Source organism: Scleropages formosus, chromosome 13 (assembly GCF_900964775.1).
Source record: "Scleropages formosus chromosome 13, fSclFor1.1, whole genome shotgun sequence".
NCBI classification, from domain to species: Eukaryota; Metazoa; Chordata; class Actinopteri; order Osteoglossiformes; family Osteoglossidae; genus Scleropages; species Scleropages formosus.
In genome coordinates this window covers 21,746,406-21,764,195 of record NC_041818.1, presented here as the reverse complement: position 1 = coordinate 21,764,195, position 17,790 = coordinate 21,746,406, and the positions used below count along the sequence as shown (strand labels likewise).

The 17,790-nt window shown below is 46.5% G+C and overlaps 1 protein-coding gene across 2 annotated transcripts in view; it reads left to right on the top strand.

Moving 5' to 3' along the window:
* Positions 1–16,018, top strand: part of LOC108923101 (collagen alpha-6(IV) chain-like) — a 63,670-nt gene extending 47,652 nt beyond the window's left edge. The window contains exons 14-46 of one of the 2 annotated variants that reach the window (XM_018733621.2): positions 100–162; positions 257–301; positions 392–445; positions 621–690; positions 888–998; positions 1,146–1,298; positions 1,909–1,983; positions 2,402–2,559; positions 2,687–2,866; positions 2,958–3,141; positions 4,631–4,684; positions 5,128–5,199; positions 5,500–5,607; positions 5,693–5,911; positions 6,003–6,164; positions 7,458–7,628; positions 7,776–7,919; positions 8,047–8,169; positions 8,360–8,541; positions 9,813–9,876; positions 10,038–10,112; positions 10,275–10,382; positions 10,671–10,778; positions 11,424–11,495; positions 11,642–11,761; positions 11,915–12,031; positions 12,166–12,327; positions 12,442–12,540; positions 12,675–12,821; positions 12,896–13,012; positions 13,123–13,314; positions 14,142–14,428; positions 14,805–16,018. In XM_018733621.2, coding sequence (XP_018589137.2) covers positions 100–162; positions 257–301; positions 392–445; positions 621–690; positions 888–998; positions 1,146–1,298; positions 1,909–1,983; positions 2,402–2,559; positions 2,687–2,866; positions 2,958–3,141; positions 4,631–4,684; positions 5,128–5,199; positions 5,500–5,607; positions 5,693–5,911; positions 6,003–6,164; positions 7,458–7,628; positions 7,776–7,919; positions 8,047–8,169; positions 8,360–8,541; positions 9,813–9,876; positions 10,038–10,112; positions 10,275–10,382; positions 10,671–10,778; positions 11,424–11,495; positions 11,642–11,761; positions 11,915–12,031; positions 12,166–12,327; positions 12,442–12,540; positions 12,675–12,821; positions 12,896–13,012; positions 13,123–13,314; positions 14,142–14,428; positions 14,805–15,065 — 4,257 coding nt within the window. In that variant the 3' untranslated portion in view covers positions 15,066–16,018. Of the gene's footprint in view, positions 1–99; positions 163–256; positions 302–391; positions 446–620; positions 691–887; positions 999–1,145; positions 1,299–1,887; positions 1,984–2,401; positions 2,560–2,686; positions 2,867–2,957; positions 3,142–4,630; positions 4,685–5,127; positions 5,200–5,499; positions 5,608–5,692; positions 5,912–6,002; positions 6,165–7,457; positions 7,629–7,775; positions 7,920–8,046; positions 8,170–8,359; positions 8,542–9,812; positions 9,877–10,037; positions 10,113–10,274; positions 10,383–10,670; positions 10,779–11,423; positions 11,496–11,641; positions 11,762–11,914; positions 12,032–12,165; positions 12,328–12,441; positions 12,541–12,674; positions 12,822–12,895; positions 13,013–13,122; positions 13,315–14,141; positions 14,429–14,804 lie in introns of both variants that reach the window. The other variant, XM_018733620.2, reaches the window with a different exon arrangement.
* The last annotated feature ends 1,772 nt before the right edge of the window (positions 16,019–17,790 follow it).

The window sequence follows — 17,790 nt, the reverse complement described above, 5'->3', positions numbered from 1 at the left end:
CTGAAATAACTGGCCGCTATAGTTTTTGGGTCAAAACATTAATATTTCACCATGAGTAAAGTGCACAGGCTGTTAACAAGGAATGGTTCATGTCCACAGGGACCCTTTGGTTACCCAGGTGAAGTCGGTGAGAAGGGAATTCTGGGACTGCCAGGAGGACGGGTAGGTCACTACTTTTCAACCTGACATGTAATGGCATCAGTTTGTGGCACAACCTCAGTGCACCAGGAATGACTGCGTTCTCTTTGGTCTGCAGGGTTCTCCAGGTCTGAATGGGCCCCGTGGACCACCTGGTAGACAGGTAAGGTTCTGTAATCCTTTCCATGAGCTGAGTGCTATTTTCTTCTGCCTCTCGTACTACTCCATTGATGTACATTACTCTCCTCCTCAGGGCTTCATAGGGGACCCTGGGTTTCCTGGTCAGTCAGGATTCTCTGGACCTAAGGTAAGGGTGGAAAGAACAATAACATCCTCCATGAGAATCCGACAGAGCAGGAATATACAATCACGATGACACCAGTTCTGTTCTGATGGATTCACTGTCATGAGATGCCTGGATATACCTACACAAGTGATGGAAGGAATTGTATGACATAGTGTCTTCATGGTTTCTATTCTAGGGCAGTCGGGGTGACCTGGGCCCCCCAGGCCCTCCTTCCTACATTGACAAGCCAGGAGAATATGTACAAGGTACAAGACCTCTCTGTACAAGTTCTCCTTTAGTAAATAACAAATGCCTGTTGTGTCTCTGACGTACAGTATTATGGGTGTTAGGATTGACTGTTTTCTGATTATGATTTTTGTGATAAAGGATCAATGCAGTTGGTGACTTGTTTCCCTGTGCCCGTGTTCACCAATAGCCTTAACTCTCTTTTGATTGGCTTCAGGTCCCCGTGGTGATCCTGGTGCTTCTGGTTTACCTGGGGACCCTGGAGACCAGGGACCTGATGGTTTGCCAGGGCTACCTGGCCTCCCAGGAGTCATGAGTTTCCTCAGAGGTAGACATGCCCTCAGTTTCCAGATCACTCCACATGTCTGCTTGATGTGTGTGACTCCAGTTCATTCTCCTTCTGTTCTTTTTGCTCCTGATCTGCATGTATTTGGCTCCTGTCCTATGTGTGCTGTATCTTCAATGCTGTTCCCAGGTCTGCCAGGCTCTCAGGGAGTGCCAGGATCTTCAGGACCCAAAGGGGAGCGGGGAAACCCTGGTCAGCCGGGCATTGAAAATGAGGGAGTGAAGGGGAGATCAGGTTTGCCAGGGCCTCCAGGTCCTCCAGGGCCCCCTGGCCCCAGAGCCTGTAAGTATGTCCATTAGTTGTCCAGGCAAGCTGTCTCTGCTTTGAGTGTTGCTCTAGATGACAAGAAAAGGACCAGTATGGTATTGGTTTTCTGGTCTGTGCTGATGTCGTATCAGTTTCTCTATTCTAAAAGCTATTGTCAACCAGGAGCGTGTTCAAGAAAACTGGAGAGCAACAAGAAGTCCAACTGCAGAAAAATCAGATATAAAAATGTACTGGATTATTATTATTATTATTATTATTATTATTATTATTATTGATTTGGATTCAAGAAGTGCTTTGACAGCACAGAACTTCTGTGACATTATTTTGCGTAAGATCTCTCTAGCTTAACTCTGTTTCATTGTGTTCCAACATAGTAGCTCTTCAACACGACGGTAGCCATCTGTGTGATGACAGCATGTGGCTTTTCAAGTTTTGAACTTTATCGTCACGCGTACTCGACGAAGATGTCCCATTTTGTCTCAACATAAATATTAGAGCGCAGTGGTTGTACTTCCATTAATTGTTCGTTACATGTATTTATATACATATTTCAGTGGAAAACAGTTGCTGATCAGACAAATAAAGTGTTGCAACATTTGTGTAGCATCTCCAGGTGTGTTCCTAGGTGAACAAGCTGGACCGCCTGGACCAAAGGGCCAGAGGGGTCCCACTGGTACCAAGGGCACCAAAGGACTGAAAGGTACAAAAAACATCAGTGTGTAAGGGGAAAATAGGCTCAAAGATGAAAGGCATGTTTAGCTTCTTAGCATTTACCATGTCATGTCACACGACAACCATGATAGGTTATGAACCCATACATGTAAAGCTTGTCTTTCCAACTTGTATTGAACTGTCTTATCCACCTTTGAGTATGGGTTCTTAGCAGCAGGACAAAACAAGTATCATCTTCTTGGGAGAGGGAGGGAGTCAAATGGACCAAGGAGTATATCTCACCTGTCTTCTAACTTGGCAACTTGGTTGATACACCAGGCAACTGAGATTTACTAGATGCCAAAGGTGTGAACTGTGCAGCACACCCAAATAGCAAAGCTGTGAGGTCCTAACTCAGTGTCCCAGCTCTGTGCTGCTTCTAAGCCCTTCATCTCCATGTCCTGCAGGAGATTTTGGAGACTGCCAGTGTGTAGGTGGTGGAGAAGTTGGGCAGGAGGGACCTCAGGGCCAACGTGGGCCCCCTGGCTTAACTGGGTTCTTTGGTAGGAAGGGTGAAACTGGCAATCAGGGGCCACAGGGCTTCCCTGGTGCCTCAGGCCCTAAGGTAAGTCAGATGGAAGTGGCCTTGAAGCTCAATCTACTTTGTCTCAGTATATTTTTGTGGGAAGTTCAGGGATACAGGTGTAGCTCCACAGTGAACAGAACTCAGACCAGCCAACTTGTCTCCCCAGGGACGTGCAGGAGAGCGAGGGTTACCAGGGCAGAAGGGAGAGAAGGGCAAGTCTTTCTTCCCCCTGCGCCGGGGTGCAAAGGGTGACCAAGGTGTTAAGGGACTGCAGGGAATCCCAGGGGTCATGGGCCGGCCTGGAAGAGATGGACTGCCTGGCTTCCCAGGGCAACCCGGACTTCCTGTGAGTCACTATCTTGTTTCCTACACTCTTTCTTATAGATCTCACTACTGGCATAACCTGTTTCCATAACAACCTCTTCTTTTTCATGCAGGGTGACAGCGGCATAGGGCTCATTGGAGATAGAGGCTTTCCTGGACCCTCAGGAGAGAAGGGCCGACAAGGAGACATTGGGGAGCCTGGACTTGGGTACCCAGGTAACACAGGTGTTCGTGGACCACCTGGTGACCCAGGCTTTGACGGCCCTCCTGGACAATCTGGATTACCTGGACCACCAGGTAGGTGCTCAAAGCTGGCTGATATCAGTTGTGCATAGTGAGCTTTCTAGCTGTGGACACTGCTGTGTGGTCCATTTACACTACTGACAATTCCTGTGGCAACCCAACCACTTTGAGAAGACCTTACCTCTTTTGTCATCTCTTTAATGTCCATCTGTTCTGACACCTGTTTAGAAATGGCATGGAAAACTATTGGTTGCTCACTGTAAAATGTGAAGAGCTTAAAATTCCCTCATTCATACATCCATCCATTGTCAGCACACGCTTGACTAGTTAGTGATCTGGAGGTAATACCAAGAAGCACTGGGCGCAAGTCAAGGTGTACCTGTAATGGAAGGCCAGTTCATCGAGGGGCCCTCACTCATACATGTAAACAAACCTGACAGGCAATACAGAGTCAAAAGTTGACTTCAGCTATGTTTATTTGGAACAGAGGCGGAAATCAGAGAATCCAGAGGAAACAAACATTGACCATGGAGTGAGCAGGTAGACCCTACACAAATAGAGCTGAGGATGTATTGGCATCTATGAGGCAACATGCTACCTGCTCCCCACCAGAAGTTTAATGTACCTCTTTAATAGCCAATTTTGATAAAAGACTCTTGGTGTTGTATGAGCCACTCAGTAAATAAGTTCTTATTGAGTGCCACCAATGTGAACCCAAGTCAGCCCTCATGTCCTGTGCTTAAAGCATGCTCTCAGTTTCCAGACCTTGAACACTTGTCTCTCCCAAAGCTGCTTCATTGGTTCATTATGCTCATTGTGATTGATCAGCTGTGCCCTGCATGCTCTTGTCCTGCCTTGAAAAACAGGCATGAACTCAGAGAGCACTCATCTTGGGCCAGTACTCAGCCAAGGGCCGCTGAGTTTACATCCCTGCCGCACTTGGCTGAACTATGTTCCTGGTGCCAAAACAAGCAACACCAAATAAAAAAGCATTTTGTGTGTCTGTGTGCGTGTGTCTCTTCTGCTAAGGCTATACTAACCCCATTGCATTTTTATTCTGGTTAATATCACTATGGAAATATGGTTTTTCTATCCCCAGGGGAAGGGAGAGGAAAGTGAAGGTGAAAGCTGATGAACTGTGTCTGTGATGCACAGCCTTTGTTTCCTGCATCCTCAGCGTTGTGTTAACTTCAGTGAAAAAGTTCAGGGTTGCTGCTCATTTCCCACCAAATTACCCCTGAACACCTGCTGTCTTCCTGCTTAGTCCGCAGGGGGCTTTTTGATGTAACAGTCTTCTCCAGCTGATGTCTTACACTCCCCCATCATCATCCCTCCTTCTCTTCTCCTTTGGGATAGTCATTTTGATTATCTATTATTTTAATAAGTTTTTTGCTTTTTAAAGAATGAGCCTGGCTAAATGTTTCACTTGTTGATATCATTGCTTGGTGATTGTGTGCCTCCGCCAAATGACTTGTAGGAACAATCTTACCTTGCCTGCAATCTCTCAGTTTCTCTTGCCCTCCTGTGCATGTTCTCTGACCAGGTGACTTTCTCTGTCGGGTGGCGGAGGTTAATGAAGCCTCTGTCGCAGAGGGAGGTGAGATGCCGAGAGCCAAGACTGCCATTGGGCCTTATTGTGTCAGACACCTTCTCCCAATCTTACCATGATAGCACAAGCCATCAGACATGTCTGTTCATGCATTGCCTGACCAGTGCCGGTCATTTCTGGTGCATCTCATCGAAGCAGCCGGACTGTGTGCTTTATCCTGGGGATGTGAAATAAGGGAGCCTGTATAAGTGGTGGTCTGTACGATTCTTAGGAAAGGAGGCATAGTTTTCATTCTAATGATACTGAAACTCTGTCATGTAAATTCAGCAAAACATGGATTATGCAAGTCAGTAACAACCGAATTTGTTGATGACCAAATGTAGATAGCATTTTAGATATGTAGATATCCATTTGCTGACTCTGAGTCCCAGTTTAAGCAGGGGATCTTCACTGCACTGCTCTCCGAACTAATTGCTCCATAATGTTGGCAGGAAATACGCTGCTATGTCGGATCCAAGCCGAGGGTGGAGACCCAGGCCTCCCCGGCCTGCCAGGACCTCCAGGTAACACATACTGAAGTGTGACATCAAGTCTGCATGTCTTCACCCTGCAAAACAGCTCTGGTTCCCCAGTGGAGTAGCTCCTCACTATAAGATCACCATCAAAACAAACTTCATTAGATTGTATTTAGTCCTAAATGTAACGCAATGAAAATTGTATGATTTTTGTGGTAATTCTAATTTAGGATTAAGAAACCATTGCATTGCATATGAGCATTATCCACAGTTTTTGCGGAACCAATAAAGTTATTTTTTTCAGTTAGCAAGTTTGTAGTTGAACTGGCTCACGAATGACTGACTCAGGTCCAAAAGGACAACCTGGCTTTCCCGGAGAAGATGGTCAAAAGGGTTTTGAAGGCACAAAAGGCGAGAGGGGGGAATCTGGCTTTGGAGGACAGCCTGGCCCACAAGGTAAGAGTAGAGCTGCTGCAGAGGAAATCCTTCAATTAAGAGGTTGTCCTCAGAGGGTCATACCTTCTTTTTTCTGGCTCTGCAGGCTTTCCAGGGCCCCGAGGGGAGGCGGGGGCCCCTGGACTACCAGGTGAGAGCTTTCCAGGACTGTCAGGCAAGGATGGCCTTCCAGGGCTGCCTGGAGAGAAGGGGCAACCAGGTGAGGTGTTGGAGGTCATTGAGGGGCCCCAGGGCTTGCCGGGCCTGGCTGGTGGACCAGGGGACAAGGGCCAGCCTGGGGAGCCTGGACTGCTGGGGCCACCTGGTGAGTTCCTAAGTTGTCACTCAAGGCTCTGCTTAAGCCATGTGTTTGTTTTTGCCCAAGCTGAAGAAGTTGTCTTCACAACTGTCCACAGGCCTCGAAGGGAGCTCAGGGGATCCTGGGGAAAAGGGGGAACGTGGTGAGGATGGCTTCCCAGGGCTCCAAGGTCCACCTGGGCCCCCAGGGGACAGCACCCAGGGTTTGAAACGGGGACCACCAGGAGCCGCGGGGATGAAGGGTTTCATTGGAGCTCCAGGTTAAAGCACTTCTCAGTGAAAATGAATGTTGCCTGTTCATGAACATGATCACAACAGTGTGTCATGACATGTCGTACACATGTGCAGACTATCAACGCATTTTAAAATGCGTGATTGCCTTTTTATCTTCTTCATTGTACATTTCTTTTTGTTCCTTTCCTCCACCATCACCCTCACTCTCCATTTCCACTCCCCAACCCTCATTTTCTGGGCTTATACTGTCCTCTTGGTGTGGGGTGACTCCATAGGCTGCCAAGGTGAGATGCCCAGCAAATAGCCCTCCAGGGCCCCAGAATGTAGACATAACCGTAGAGAGCAACCTGCTGTCCTAACCACCCCAATCCCCATCCTTGGTGAACTAGACTCCACCCAAATGCAGAGCTGTCAAGCCTCAGCTTCCTCTTATGTGTTCTCTGGTATTATAATTTCAATATGGAAGTTGCGTATGTTTATATATGTGAATGTGTGTATCCGCATGAAAGAGATATTCAGTAAATTGCAGCATCTCTGTATTTGCGGTTGGATCATCAAGTTTGGGTTGGAACTAATCTCCAGTAAACCTCTCCCTGGTTTCAGGGAGGGCAAATACATGATGGCTGCTAAAGTGAGCACAGTCAGCCACACTGCTGTGCTGCCTTAACCCTGCTCTGCTTGTGTGATCCCCCACTAATAGACCAACCCATCAGCCTCAACCGCCTGGCACCATAGAAACTAATGCAGGTGGTCCTGTTTGGGTGTGCTTGTGCTATGTAGACCTTTGTTTAGGGCTCCGCAGGCCATACTCTGCAGCTATAGGCTAGAAAATCAGCTTCTGCAAAGGGTGGGCAAGGTTTCACTATGGGTTTGTAGCCCAGCAGTCTAAACACTGAACTTATGCCTAATATGATCAGTATGAGGAAGAGGATTTCTGTCAACCTTCCCTGAATTGGACTGGTGATGTAATATGAGACAACAGCAACAGCCACCATAGCTCTATATGTTTAGAAGCTCCTAAAAAGTTCTGGCTGATGAATAGGAACTGGGTTTGAAGATCACCTCATATGATGGGCTCAGACTAAAATTTTGTTTTACTGCAAATGGACTTGGAAGCCTAGAGGGCAGCATGATGGGAAGAACAGCAGCTTTCATGTTTGGGCATTCTATGGCTATAGTCAAGTTGCTCTACCTCTACCTGCTGTATCCATAAGGATACCCACCACTTTGTAATTGTTTTCCTTGAAGTGGTGTAGCCACAGGTTAAACGCAATACATTCTCTCTGCTTTGGTGATTGCTACTGTTTTGCCTCCTACAGGATTCCCAGGACTCAAGGGCTCAGCAGGTGAACCAGGAATCCCTGGGCCTTCTGGGATGAAAGGCCTGCCAGGACCACAAGGAAGTCCAGGGCAGTCTGGACCCAGGGGCTTCCCAGGCTCCCCAGGACCTGGGGGACGAGACGGCATCCTTGGACCACCTGGAAAAAAGGGTATGGTGCTTCTGTCTGGTGAATTGAATGCAGGACGTTAGATGAGGGTACTGTATATGTGTGTGTGCCACCTTGTGTGTTTATGCTTTTTTCTGCATGAAATGTGGGTTATTATGCATGTATTTTCTGCGGAATACATGTGTGCAGGCGAGAGAGGAGTACCTGGGATGCTTGGATTCCCCGGCATGGCTGGAGTGCCAGGGATCCCTGGGGTTCCTGGTGTTAAGGGTACATCGGGTTCCCCTGGACGAGATGGTCCGCAAGGAGAATCTGGAGCAAAGGGCCAGAAAGGTACAGCTCTCAGACCCACACAGTACACAGCTTGCAGGCTTTTGCAGTTTCTAAGATAAAGAAACTTGGATGGGACAGTTTAAGATTCCAGAAGACAGCCAGACCCAGAAACCTGTCTGTGTTTCAGGGGATCAGGGAAACCCTGGACCTCCAGGGCTTCCGTCTCTTCCCCCACTGGCAGAGGTCCTGGAGAAAGGGGAACGTGGAAGCAGTGGGCCAAGCGGACCTCCAGGGTTTCCAGGTCCAAGAGGTACAAAATCAGTCTTTAGTCAACAGCAATAATCTTGAGCTGATAGACACTCTTGTACAATATCTTTGTTTTTAATAAATATGAAGCTGCTTAAATGTCAACAATAAAAGGAATATTACACTGAATACCTCACCAAATTGCTTTTCTGTTGCCAGCTACAGTATGTGTGTTTTGCACCTCCTGCTTCCAGGTGACAAAGGTTTCCAGGGTCAGCCTGGTGGGCCAGGCCTGCCTGGACTACCTGGGGTCCTGAGCATGGAAAAGGGAGCTCCCGGGGTCCCTGGATTGGCTGGTTTCCCAGGTAGCCTTGGCCTCCCAGGTCCAAAGGGTTCCCCTGGGATCATCGGATTTCCTGGAATGCCTGGACCACCAGTGAGCACAGACATCTTCGATATACCACATACACTCAAACACAACTTTAAAAGGACTTCTTGCAAAAATATGTACTTATACATACAGAGACAGATTAACAGATAAATAGATAAAACATTACTGATCCCAAAGAAAACTGTGCACATACAAAAAAGCAGTGACAGAAGACACTGGAACTTCACTGACAGCTTGAGTGGACCTGTCCACTGCTGCAGAAAGTCTCCAGAGACCACGATGAGTGCACTGGGTTGCCTTCTCTGAGGTCTTGCAAATGTATGAGGTCTCACAACGCACACGCGCACACACACACACACACACACACACATTGTCTGAAACCGCTTGTTCCATGCGGGGGTCACGGGAGCTGGAGCCTAACCCGGCAACACAAGGCATAAGGCTGGAGGGGGAGGGGACACAGCCAGGACGGGACGCCAGTCCATTGCAAGGCACCCCAAGCTGGACTTGAACTCCAGACCCACCGGAGAGCAGGACCCGGTCAAACTCATTCCGCCGTTGCACCACCGTGCCCTCTGGTCTCACAATCTTTTACTTGAAATAAGATGCGAAAACCAACGGGACATACAACATGGACACACACCGACTGTAGGCAGCTCACTGTCAGCGCTACCTATCCATTCTCCAACCATGACAAGTCTGGAGTTACACCACCTGCTATTCACAAGCTCACCACCTCTCCTCCCAACATACCTCTGGTGCCTCCGTCCACTCGCACAGTCTCAAACCCATTCACAGTCTGCTCAAAAACCCTGATCAAGTGCATTTGGAACGTCAAACCTCCACTTGGCACACCACCTTTGTGCACATATCTGATTCTCTGCACGCATAAAACCCACAGCTGTCACTGCTGCAACCCTCAGCAGATTACAGTACCCAGTGAAGCAACAGCAAAACAAACAACGTCTACAACCACTCAGCGTTCAGAGTGAACGGAATGAACAGAAAAGAAGTCTGCCGGTGTAGTTGTTTGGGTAGTACAGAGAGGCAGGAAAAAAAAACAAAAAGAAACTGTAAAAAAAAAACACAAATATGTGAAACAAACAGTAATGTGATAGCCACCTTGCAAAAGTCACCAGAACATGTATCAATCTCTCACACACACAAACACTACTATAGATACACACACTGGAAAATACATACATCTGTGAACACACACACGATACAAACTCACACACAGCCATGTCTAACCCTGAGGCACACTCTGAGATGTCATGGGTTACATTCCTCATATGTCAGGCTGTGATTTCATACAGGGGGAAGATGGGATACCAGGTGTACCTGGATTCCCGGGTGGGCCTGGCCAGCAAGGAGAAAAAGGTGAGCATCTGTTTCTGTGACATGACAGACTAAAACTTAAAATATTAAAGTGCTTAATCTGATTTCAGATTTGAATTAGGATTTCTCATATTTCCAAATGTTTACCCTCCCTGTGCAACCTGTGCTCAGCAGCCGTTCATATGAATCCACTCTCTTTCCAGGTGAGCGGGGTGACACCATCAGCTTACCTGGAGCCCCAGGCAGTAAAGGTGTACCCGGAGACCCTGGAATTCCAGGTGGGGACTGGAAAACTCTAATATTAATTTTCTATTAATATCCTATAACCCACAATTCCCAAATTACAAAGCTTTACAGGCAGAGTGACTGAGTCTTAGAGGTAGCCACTTTTCACCTGCCTGATCCACATTTGTCCAATGTGTGCCCTTCTAACATTCCAGGTGGCAGAGGGAACCCAGGTCCACAGGGTGACGCTGGCAACCCTGGTGACTCTGGCTTCAGCGGCCAAAAGGGCGCCCAGGGGGTACAGGGCAGTCGAGGGCTGACAGGTTAGTGATGTCATACAAGATAGAGTCATGGTTTGTGTTAGGAATGTCATATTGTGAGAGGAAGTGTGACCTTGGCTGTGGTCCATCTCCCTGATCTCACACTGTGTGACACCAGTGCTCTTATTACACTACTCCATTACACACATGATTTATGGATGTACCATGGAATATACATTTTTCTATATTGCAAAGAGGAGGACACACAATACGTTTTACACTGATTGCATGCATTCCTTAACAATACATCTGTCCCTTACTGGAAAGGTTTTTGATATTCTTATCCACCAGGTACCCCAGGTTTCCCTGGCAACGTGGGCCTGATTGGGTTGCCAGGCAAAAGGGGGCTGGAGGGCCTTGCTGGACTTCTTGGAGCTCCGGGTGCTGAAGGCCCGAAAGGTGAGCAAATCATGCAGCCTCAGTAAAGTTGCATGGGAAATGTGCATCCATTTGAATCAGTCATACAATTATTGATTTAAAATACTTTTTTACATTTCATTTTCACGTTTACATTGACTTTTATTCATTTAGCAGACGCTTTTCTCCAAAGCGACGTACATCTCATCGAAAATAAAATTTGTGCATTACCATAGGAGAAAGAGACATAGCTGCAGATGTGTGATTCTTAAGTACAGTTAGTTTGTGTCCTTCAGCATATCTGTCGACATTCATCACACAAGTAGCTGCATAAAACTTTACCAGAATATCACCGATTCCTAATCACCTTCCTAGTAGTTTTTTTTGAGATACATATAAATATTTACGTTACATTGCAGGAGTGGCTCTGTAAAGGATTGATCCGAGCATAATCATGAACATTTATACCTTACATGAGCTTAAGAGATCATGGGCAAAGTTAGTCCGGAAGAGATGAGTTTTAAGACCCTTTTTAAATGTGGACAAAGATTCAGCAGATCTGAGCGAGAGGGGGAGGTTGTTCCACCACAACAGAGCCAATTTTTATTATACATTACTTAAAAGAGCTTTTGGAAAAGTACAGAGGAGGATCTTCACCACTGTGCATGTGATTACTTCTTACTGTAGGATTTCCTGGTGCTCCTGGACTTGATGGGCTCAATGGACTGGGGGGACCCAAGGGCCCACCTGGAACTCCAGGTTAGTGAAACTGTGTTTCTGTCTACTTAGCTGCCCCTTTTAACTGTTGTTTGATTTGACTCACCAAAAGCAGCTGGTCACACCCAGGCTCATTCCAATTAGGCTTCTGAGAATCATGAGACTTTCATTGGCTTTCTCTGGATTAGGTCTGAGTGAAAGAGGTCGTCCTGGAAACCAAGGCCCTGATGGGTTCAAGGGTGAAAGAGGAGTCAGCCCTCCTGGAGTGCCTGGGCTCATAGGAGAGAAGGGCCTCAGAGGAGAATCAGGTACGAAAAACGTGAGCTGGGATAGCAGCTACAGTACATGCTGCATGTATTTCAAATAGGGCACATTGGAACTACAGTCTAGGTTCACAGTTCATTAGGTGTGTGTAACCAAAACCAAATTATATTATAAGGAATTACTAATAATGTCTGTAGGTACCCAAGGTCTGCCAGGCTTCCCTGGCCTTCCTGGACCTCGAGGAAGTCCCGCGATGTCTGGCATCCTTGGCCCACCAGGAGACCCTGGCTTACCTGGTTTGGATGGAGAACAAGGTTGACATCTCTTTCTTGTCTTTCTGTCTCTCTTTCGGACTTTTGGAAGCATTTTCTAGTTATTTTCACCTGTGTTTCTCCCAGAATATTGTTCTGTTTTTCTCATCCCCTGCCACTTCCCATGTTTTTATTAGGGTTTCGTGGCCCTCCAGGACCCCCAGGCCCAGTAGGGCCCAACACTGTACAGGGAGAGAGAGGCGATTCAGGCCTTCCTGGCCTGCCTGGCTCTCCAGGCCCACGTGGTGATCCTGGTGAAGCTGGAGACCCTGGAAACCCTGGAGTCTTTGGAATCAAAGGTGACATGAAAGATTGTCAGTGCTGAAGTGAAGTATGTGAAGTAACATTTGAGTATGATCATATTTTCCAAGTCTAACTAGCAAATTTTTGACTCTCTACCATTCGTCTGGCAGGCGAGATGGGGGAAATTGGCTTCAGTGGACTTCCAGGACAACCTGGCCTGCCAGGGGACACTGGAATCTTTGGGATTAAGGGACCAAAGGGTTCTCAAGGTGCAATAAGAAATTATTTATCATCAACCTTTTAATCATCATACTGCATTTCAACAAATGGTAAAGATCTGGTCGGAAAAAACACAAAACAACTGTGATTGAACATGTTAACCTGCATTCTGTTTGTGTCACAGGGCCACGTGGCCGCAAGGGGCTACCTGGGACCACTGACCCACCTCTGATTGAAAAGGTTCCCCCAGGGGATGAAGGTTTCCCAGGCATACCTGGACTTACTGGAGAGGAGGGGGACCCAGGACTGTCAGGACTACCAGGACGTCCAGGTAGGGAGCAGGGTGTAGATCCTCAGATGGGAGCTTGGCCATAACTGGTCCTGACAAGGGGTGTCTGGTTTCAGGCCCAAAAGGGCGAGTTGGAACCCCAGGGTCACTGGGACGTCCTGGACAAATGGGTCCTCCTGGACCTCTAGGAGACCCAGGGACCCCTGGTTTACGTGGACCAATTGGAGAGCGAGGTGAGTGTGTTAGAGGGTTGTGTATGCTTATGTGAACAGATAAGGCTGACCTTTGATTCTTTCTGGCAGCTGACTATTTGAATGTGTGTGTGTGCTCCCCAACTCTGCAGGGATAGCAGGCAAACAAGGGCCCCCTGGTGTGCCAGGACTATCACTGCCCACCCTCAGCATGGGCTACACACTGGTGAAGCACAGCCAGACAAGTGAGGTTCCTACCTGTCCACAGGGAATGGCTCCCCTTTGGGAAGGGTACAGTCTGCTCTACGTGGAAGGCCAGGAGAAGGCTCACAATCAGGACCTGGGTGAGCTTTGGGTGATCTCTCTTTGCATAGATCTGTATAGATCATGTTCACAATCTCACACTGCCACCTAAACTGGCATTATGCCACTAATAACCAGTTTGTGATAAAAACTAGCTATAAATATATTAAATATATTACTAAATATACTAATAGACATAATAAACTTTAAACAATCTCAGATCATAAATTCTAACTCGGTGTAATTTAATGGTTGCAATGTTTAATTTAATACTTGTAACATCGGACACCAAGCTTACTGATTGAGTACGGCTAACAAAAATCCTTAAGTAAAGTAATTTTTCTAAATCGACTCAGTTCAAATACTGAACTGTTGTAATGAATATGTGTAAAAACCAAGCAGTTTAAGTCACTTCAGATAAGAGTTTCCTCTAACAGTTTCCTCACACACACACACACACACACACACACACACACACACACACACACACACACAGTCTGAAACCGCTTGTCCCATGCGGGGTCGCAAGGAGCCAGAGTCTAGCCCAGGAGCACAGAGGGTAAGGCTGGTGGGGGAGGGGACACAGCCAGGACGGGACACCAGTCCATCACAAGACACCCCAAGCAGGACTTGAACCCCAGACCCACCAGAGAGCAGGACCCGGTCAAACCCGCTGCACCACTGCACCCCCCTGTCCTTTAAACAGTTAAATAATAAAATTCAATAAATAAAACAGAAATAAAATAAAAATTGCCCGGGTGTTGATATTGTTTCCAAAATGTGCAAAATCAAGTAAATAATGTTGCGTTCAAAACTACATTCTCCTCTGCATCTACTCAGGCCTTCCTTCCATTATTGATTTTCCCAGGTCTGGCAGGTTCCTGTCTACCACGGTTCAGCACTATGCCTTTCCTCTACTGTAACATCAATGAGCTGTGCTACTTTGCAAGCCGCAATGACAAATCATACTGGCTTTCCACGACGGCACCCATCCCCATGATGCCTGTAGCTGAAGACCAGATAGCGGGATACATCAGCCGTTGCTCAGTGTGTGAAGCTCCCTCCCAGGCTGTGGCCGTACACAGTCAAGACCTCACCATCCCCTCCTGCCCTGTGGGCTGGCGCAGTTTGTGGATTGGCTACTCCTTCCTGATGGTAAGCGTGGCTGTGTGTGCTTCCACTGTCTAATACAGTTATGCTCCTGCTCTGCATCATCGCACCACAAAGTACCATAACACTGCATTGCATTTTAGGCCCACAATACAGCATAATCCTGCATTGGATTATTGTGGCAACTACGGAATAACCCTGCAATTTACCACCATCCCAGACTGCTGCACAATCCTGCACTGTAACGTAGTCCCTCGCTGCCCAATAGCTCCAAACGGCATCAGAGACCAGAACACACAGTGACAAGAGATTACAGTAAATCCGTTTGATACGAATGGTAGTATTAATAGGGTGAGCAAAGACAGCTGCCAAGTTAGAGGTGTGTGTCAGGATGATGGGTGTGTGTTTGCACTTATTCCAGCACACTGCAGCTGGGGCGGAAGGTGGAGGCCAATCCCTGGTCTCACCCGGCTCCTGTCTGGAAGACTTCCGCACAACACCCTTCATTGAGTGCAACGGCGCCCGTGGCACCTGCCACTACTTCTCCAACAAGTACAGCTTCTGGCTGACCACGGTGCAGCCGGAGGAGCAGTTCCAGCAGGCGCCGCAGCAAGAGACACTGAAGGCCGGACAGCTTCGCACCAGAGTCAGCCGCTGCCAAGTCTGCATGAAGGTCCTGTAGCTGCGGGCACAACCTGATCGTCGGGAGGGGGGCTTGGTAGATCACTGACAGACTTCAACCCCCACACCCCCAGCCCCTGCTGCTCCAGATTTCCTCCAAACACGCTGTTCTTCCCGTCTGTGTACGGTGTGGAGGGAGTCTGGAAGGGACAGTATTATTGTCAGAACTTAGTTCTCACAGCTGCAGTGTGTTTTATAGACTTTGTTGTGTCTGTGCTCGTTCCTCTGGGTTTCAGTCACGTTTTTCTTCCGTTATTCTCAGCTACCTCGGAGTCGGTGCTCAAACCTCCACAGATCGGGAATGGATAATCCATTTGTACTTCTCACTTTCAGCTAAACATAGCTTCACAGTCTAACTGATTTGAGCAAGTTCTCCACCAAGTAGCAATACCGCATATTCATCTCTTCCCCTGCTCACCATGATGGCCTCTTGGGCCTTTTTCTGTTTTGCTCCTAATGCAAAGTTTTAGCATTCTCTCCTCCATCATCGCCATCGGACACACTAGTGCAGAAAGAGTGACCAAATGAGATGTGTCGAGCCATTTTATAGGTTCCCTGGAAATGAGAAGGTTCCTGTGTTAAAACACGTGATTGTGCACTGTGCCGTATTGCACTGAATTGACCTCATGGCACACCCACTTTGGGGAACCACTGGCTGAATACGATTTGATAGGATTTATCAGGTGATACTCCCAGCATTAACTGGTGTGATTTCTCAGTATAGCTCTAGATGGCACACCTGTGTCTTCCAAGCTCCACAGTCAGACACAGACAGACTGACAGACAGACCTGGAAACACAGTTATTATCCCCTCACCCAGTGTTTAGACACTGTTCCCCTGGTGATACCTTTGAGGTTTTTGGCAGGAAAAATGGGCAAGATGACATTTCACCCATGAGTGAGCCAAAATAAACATTTTAGAAAAGTATCACTTGTTGTTTTCCCTAGCATAAATCCAGATGCCAAACTGATTTTGAAATACCAAAGCCAAGTGGAAACTAGTCTGCCCCCCTCAACCACTGGCTCAGTTCTTTAAGGTTCACATTCCATCACCAGGTGATATACGATCACTACGAGCAGGTGACTGCCTGCTGACAAAGTGACTGCTACTATTACAGATGTGTGTCTTTCACCATTATTCTTGGCCTGTTTCACGCTCTCATGTCACCATGTATATAGATGTAGTTGATGTAGATGAACTGTCATTATCATGGTACACTACATCCTGCTGTGAAATTGACCAAGTAACCCAAATTGGGGGAGTTGATCTGTATTTTCAATGGTGCTTTTAGGAAGTATTTCAAAATGATATTTTTATTTTAAAGACTAATAATGAAAATGTACACAACATCTCTGTAAATGACTACCTTTTCACATGTTTGGCATTTTAAAATTCCATGTTTTCCTGCTGTTTTTAAACCTGATAAATATGAATCTAGAAAAGGTTTATGACTGATATTAAAGGTAATTGTTCTGTGACAACCATTTTATTTAAACTGAAGTAGTTCTTGTTGACTATGCAATAAACTGAGTTGCCAAAGAAACATTTTTTGATGGAAAATAGTGTTAGAATCTGTGTGGTGCTGCTCATAAAACCGTATGACTGAGAAACAGCTGAATAAATCCACTATGTCAGTTTTCTCAGTGAAATCTTTGCCTGTGTTGTTTTGTGGTTTTTTCCTTCACAATCATGTTCAGCAATATGGGTAAAGTTGCAATACTGGTCTTTTATAAGTACTTACAGCAAACACTCTCCTGGAAATCCTCAGCTAGTCAGAAAAACTTTTTAGATGTCATTGCAGCCTCTGTGTCTGTCCTCATTATGAGGGAGTAAAAAAATGTGTTTGCGTGGGGTAGTTTTAACATTCTTCTGCACTTTAATAAAACCACAGTGTTAATTACTTACATTTTCCAGCACATAGTTTGTATGGAAGTGCCAACAATGTTACTCAATGTGTCTAACACTATGATTTTCATAGCTGATGTCTTCTTGCACACTGTAGTTTCTTCACAAGTTCATTAAAATGTTTACATGGCACAAAAATTCAAACTGGTGCCTCTGAACAGGCTGTACAATCAAGTACAGGTTTATTCTCTGGTCACTCTTTAAGTTCCTGTGGATTCCCTGTGCTCCAGTGGTTCTCCCTCACATGTTAAAGACAGGTATGTAGCATGAATTAGTGACTTTAAGTTACTTGAAGTCAGTAAATGTTTGGATAGCCTGCAATGTATTGGTACTGTGTTAGGAGAGTATCCACCATAAAACTGCTGTCTGTGTACAAATTGCCAGAATCCTGCATTTTGACCTGAATTGTACAGTTTAAGCTTAATTCATAGTTTTTAATAGATCATGAAGCCCATGCAATGTTATTGTGGACAACTGGAAAGCCAGGATTCCAAAATGTGGTCCCAAAACAGCATGGTGGTCTAGAAGAAACATGGTGGGCCCCTATCTCAGAGGTAAATGAATTGAAAACACCCTCTGCTAAAATGAAAACTTTCAGATCTTTCATAAATGACAGCTCAAAATACACCCATCAATTGTCTGTTCCATGTCATTGCTCGGTACAATTTCTCCTGTTCTTACTTTGACTGGTAGCTAAACTGTACCTCCAAGTTCCCGTAACATGTTTTCTTACTGGTGCTTTTATGGGATGGTACTTTTTGTGTGTTCCTGTGGTCTAATGGGTGAAACAGTGCTCCCTAACCCAGGGGTTGATGGTTTG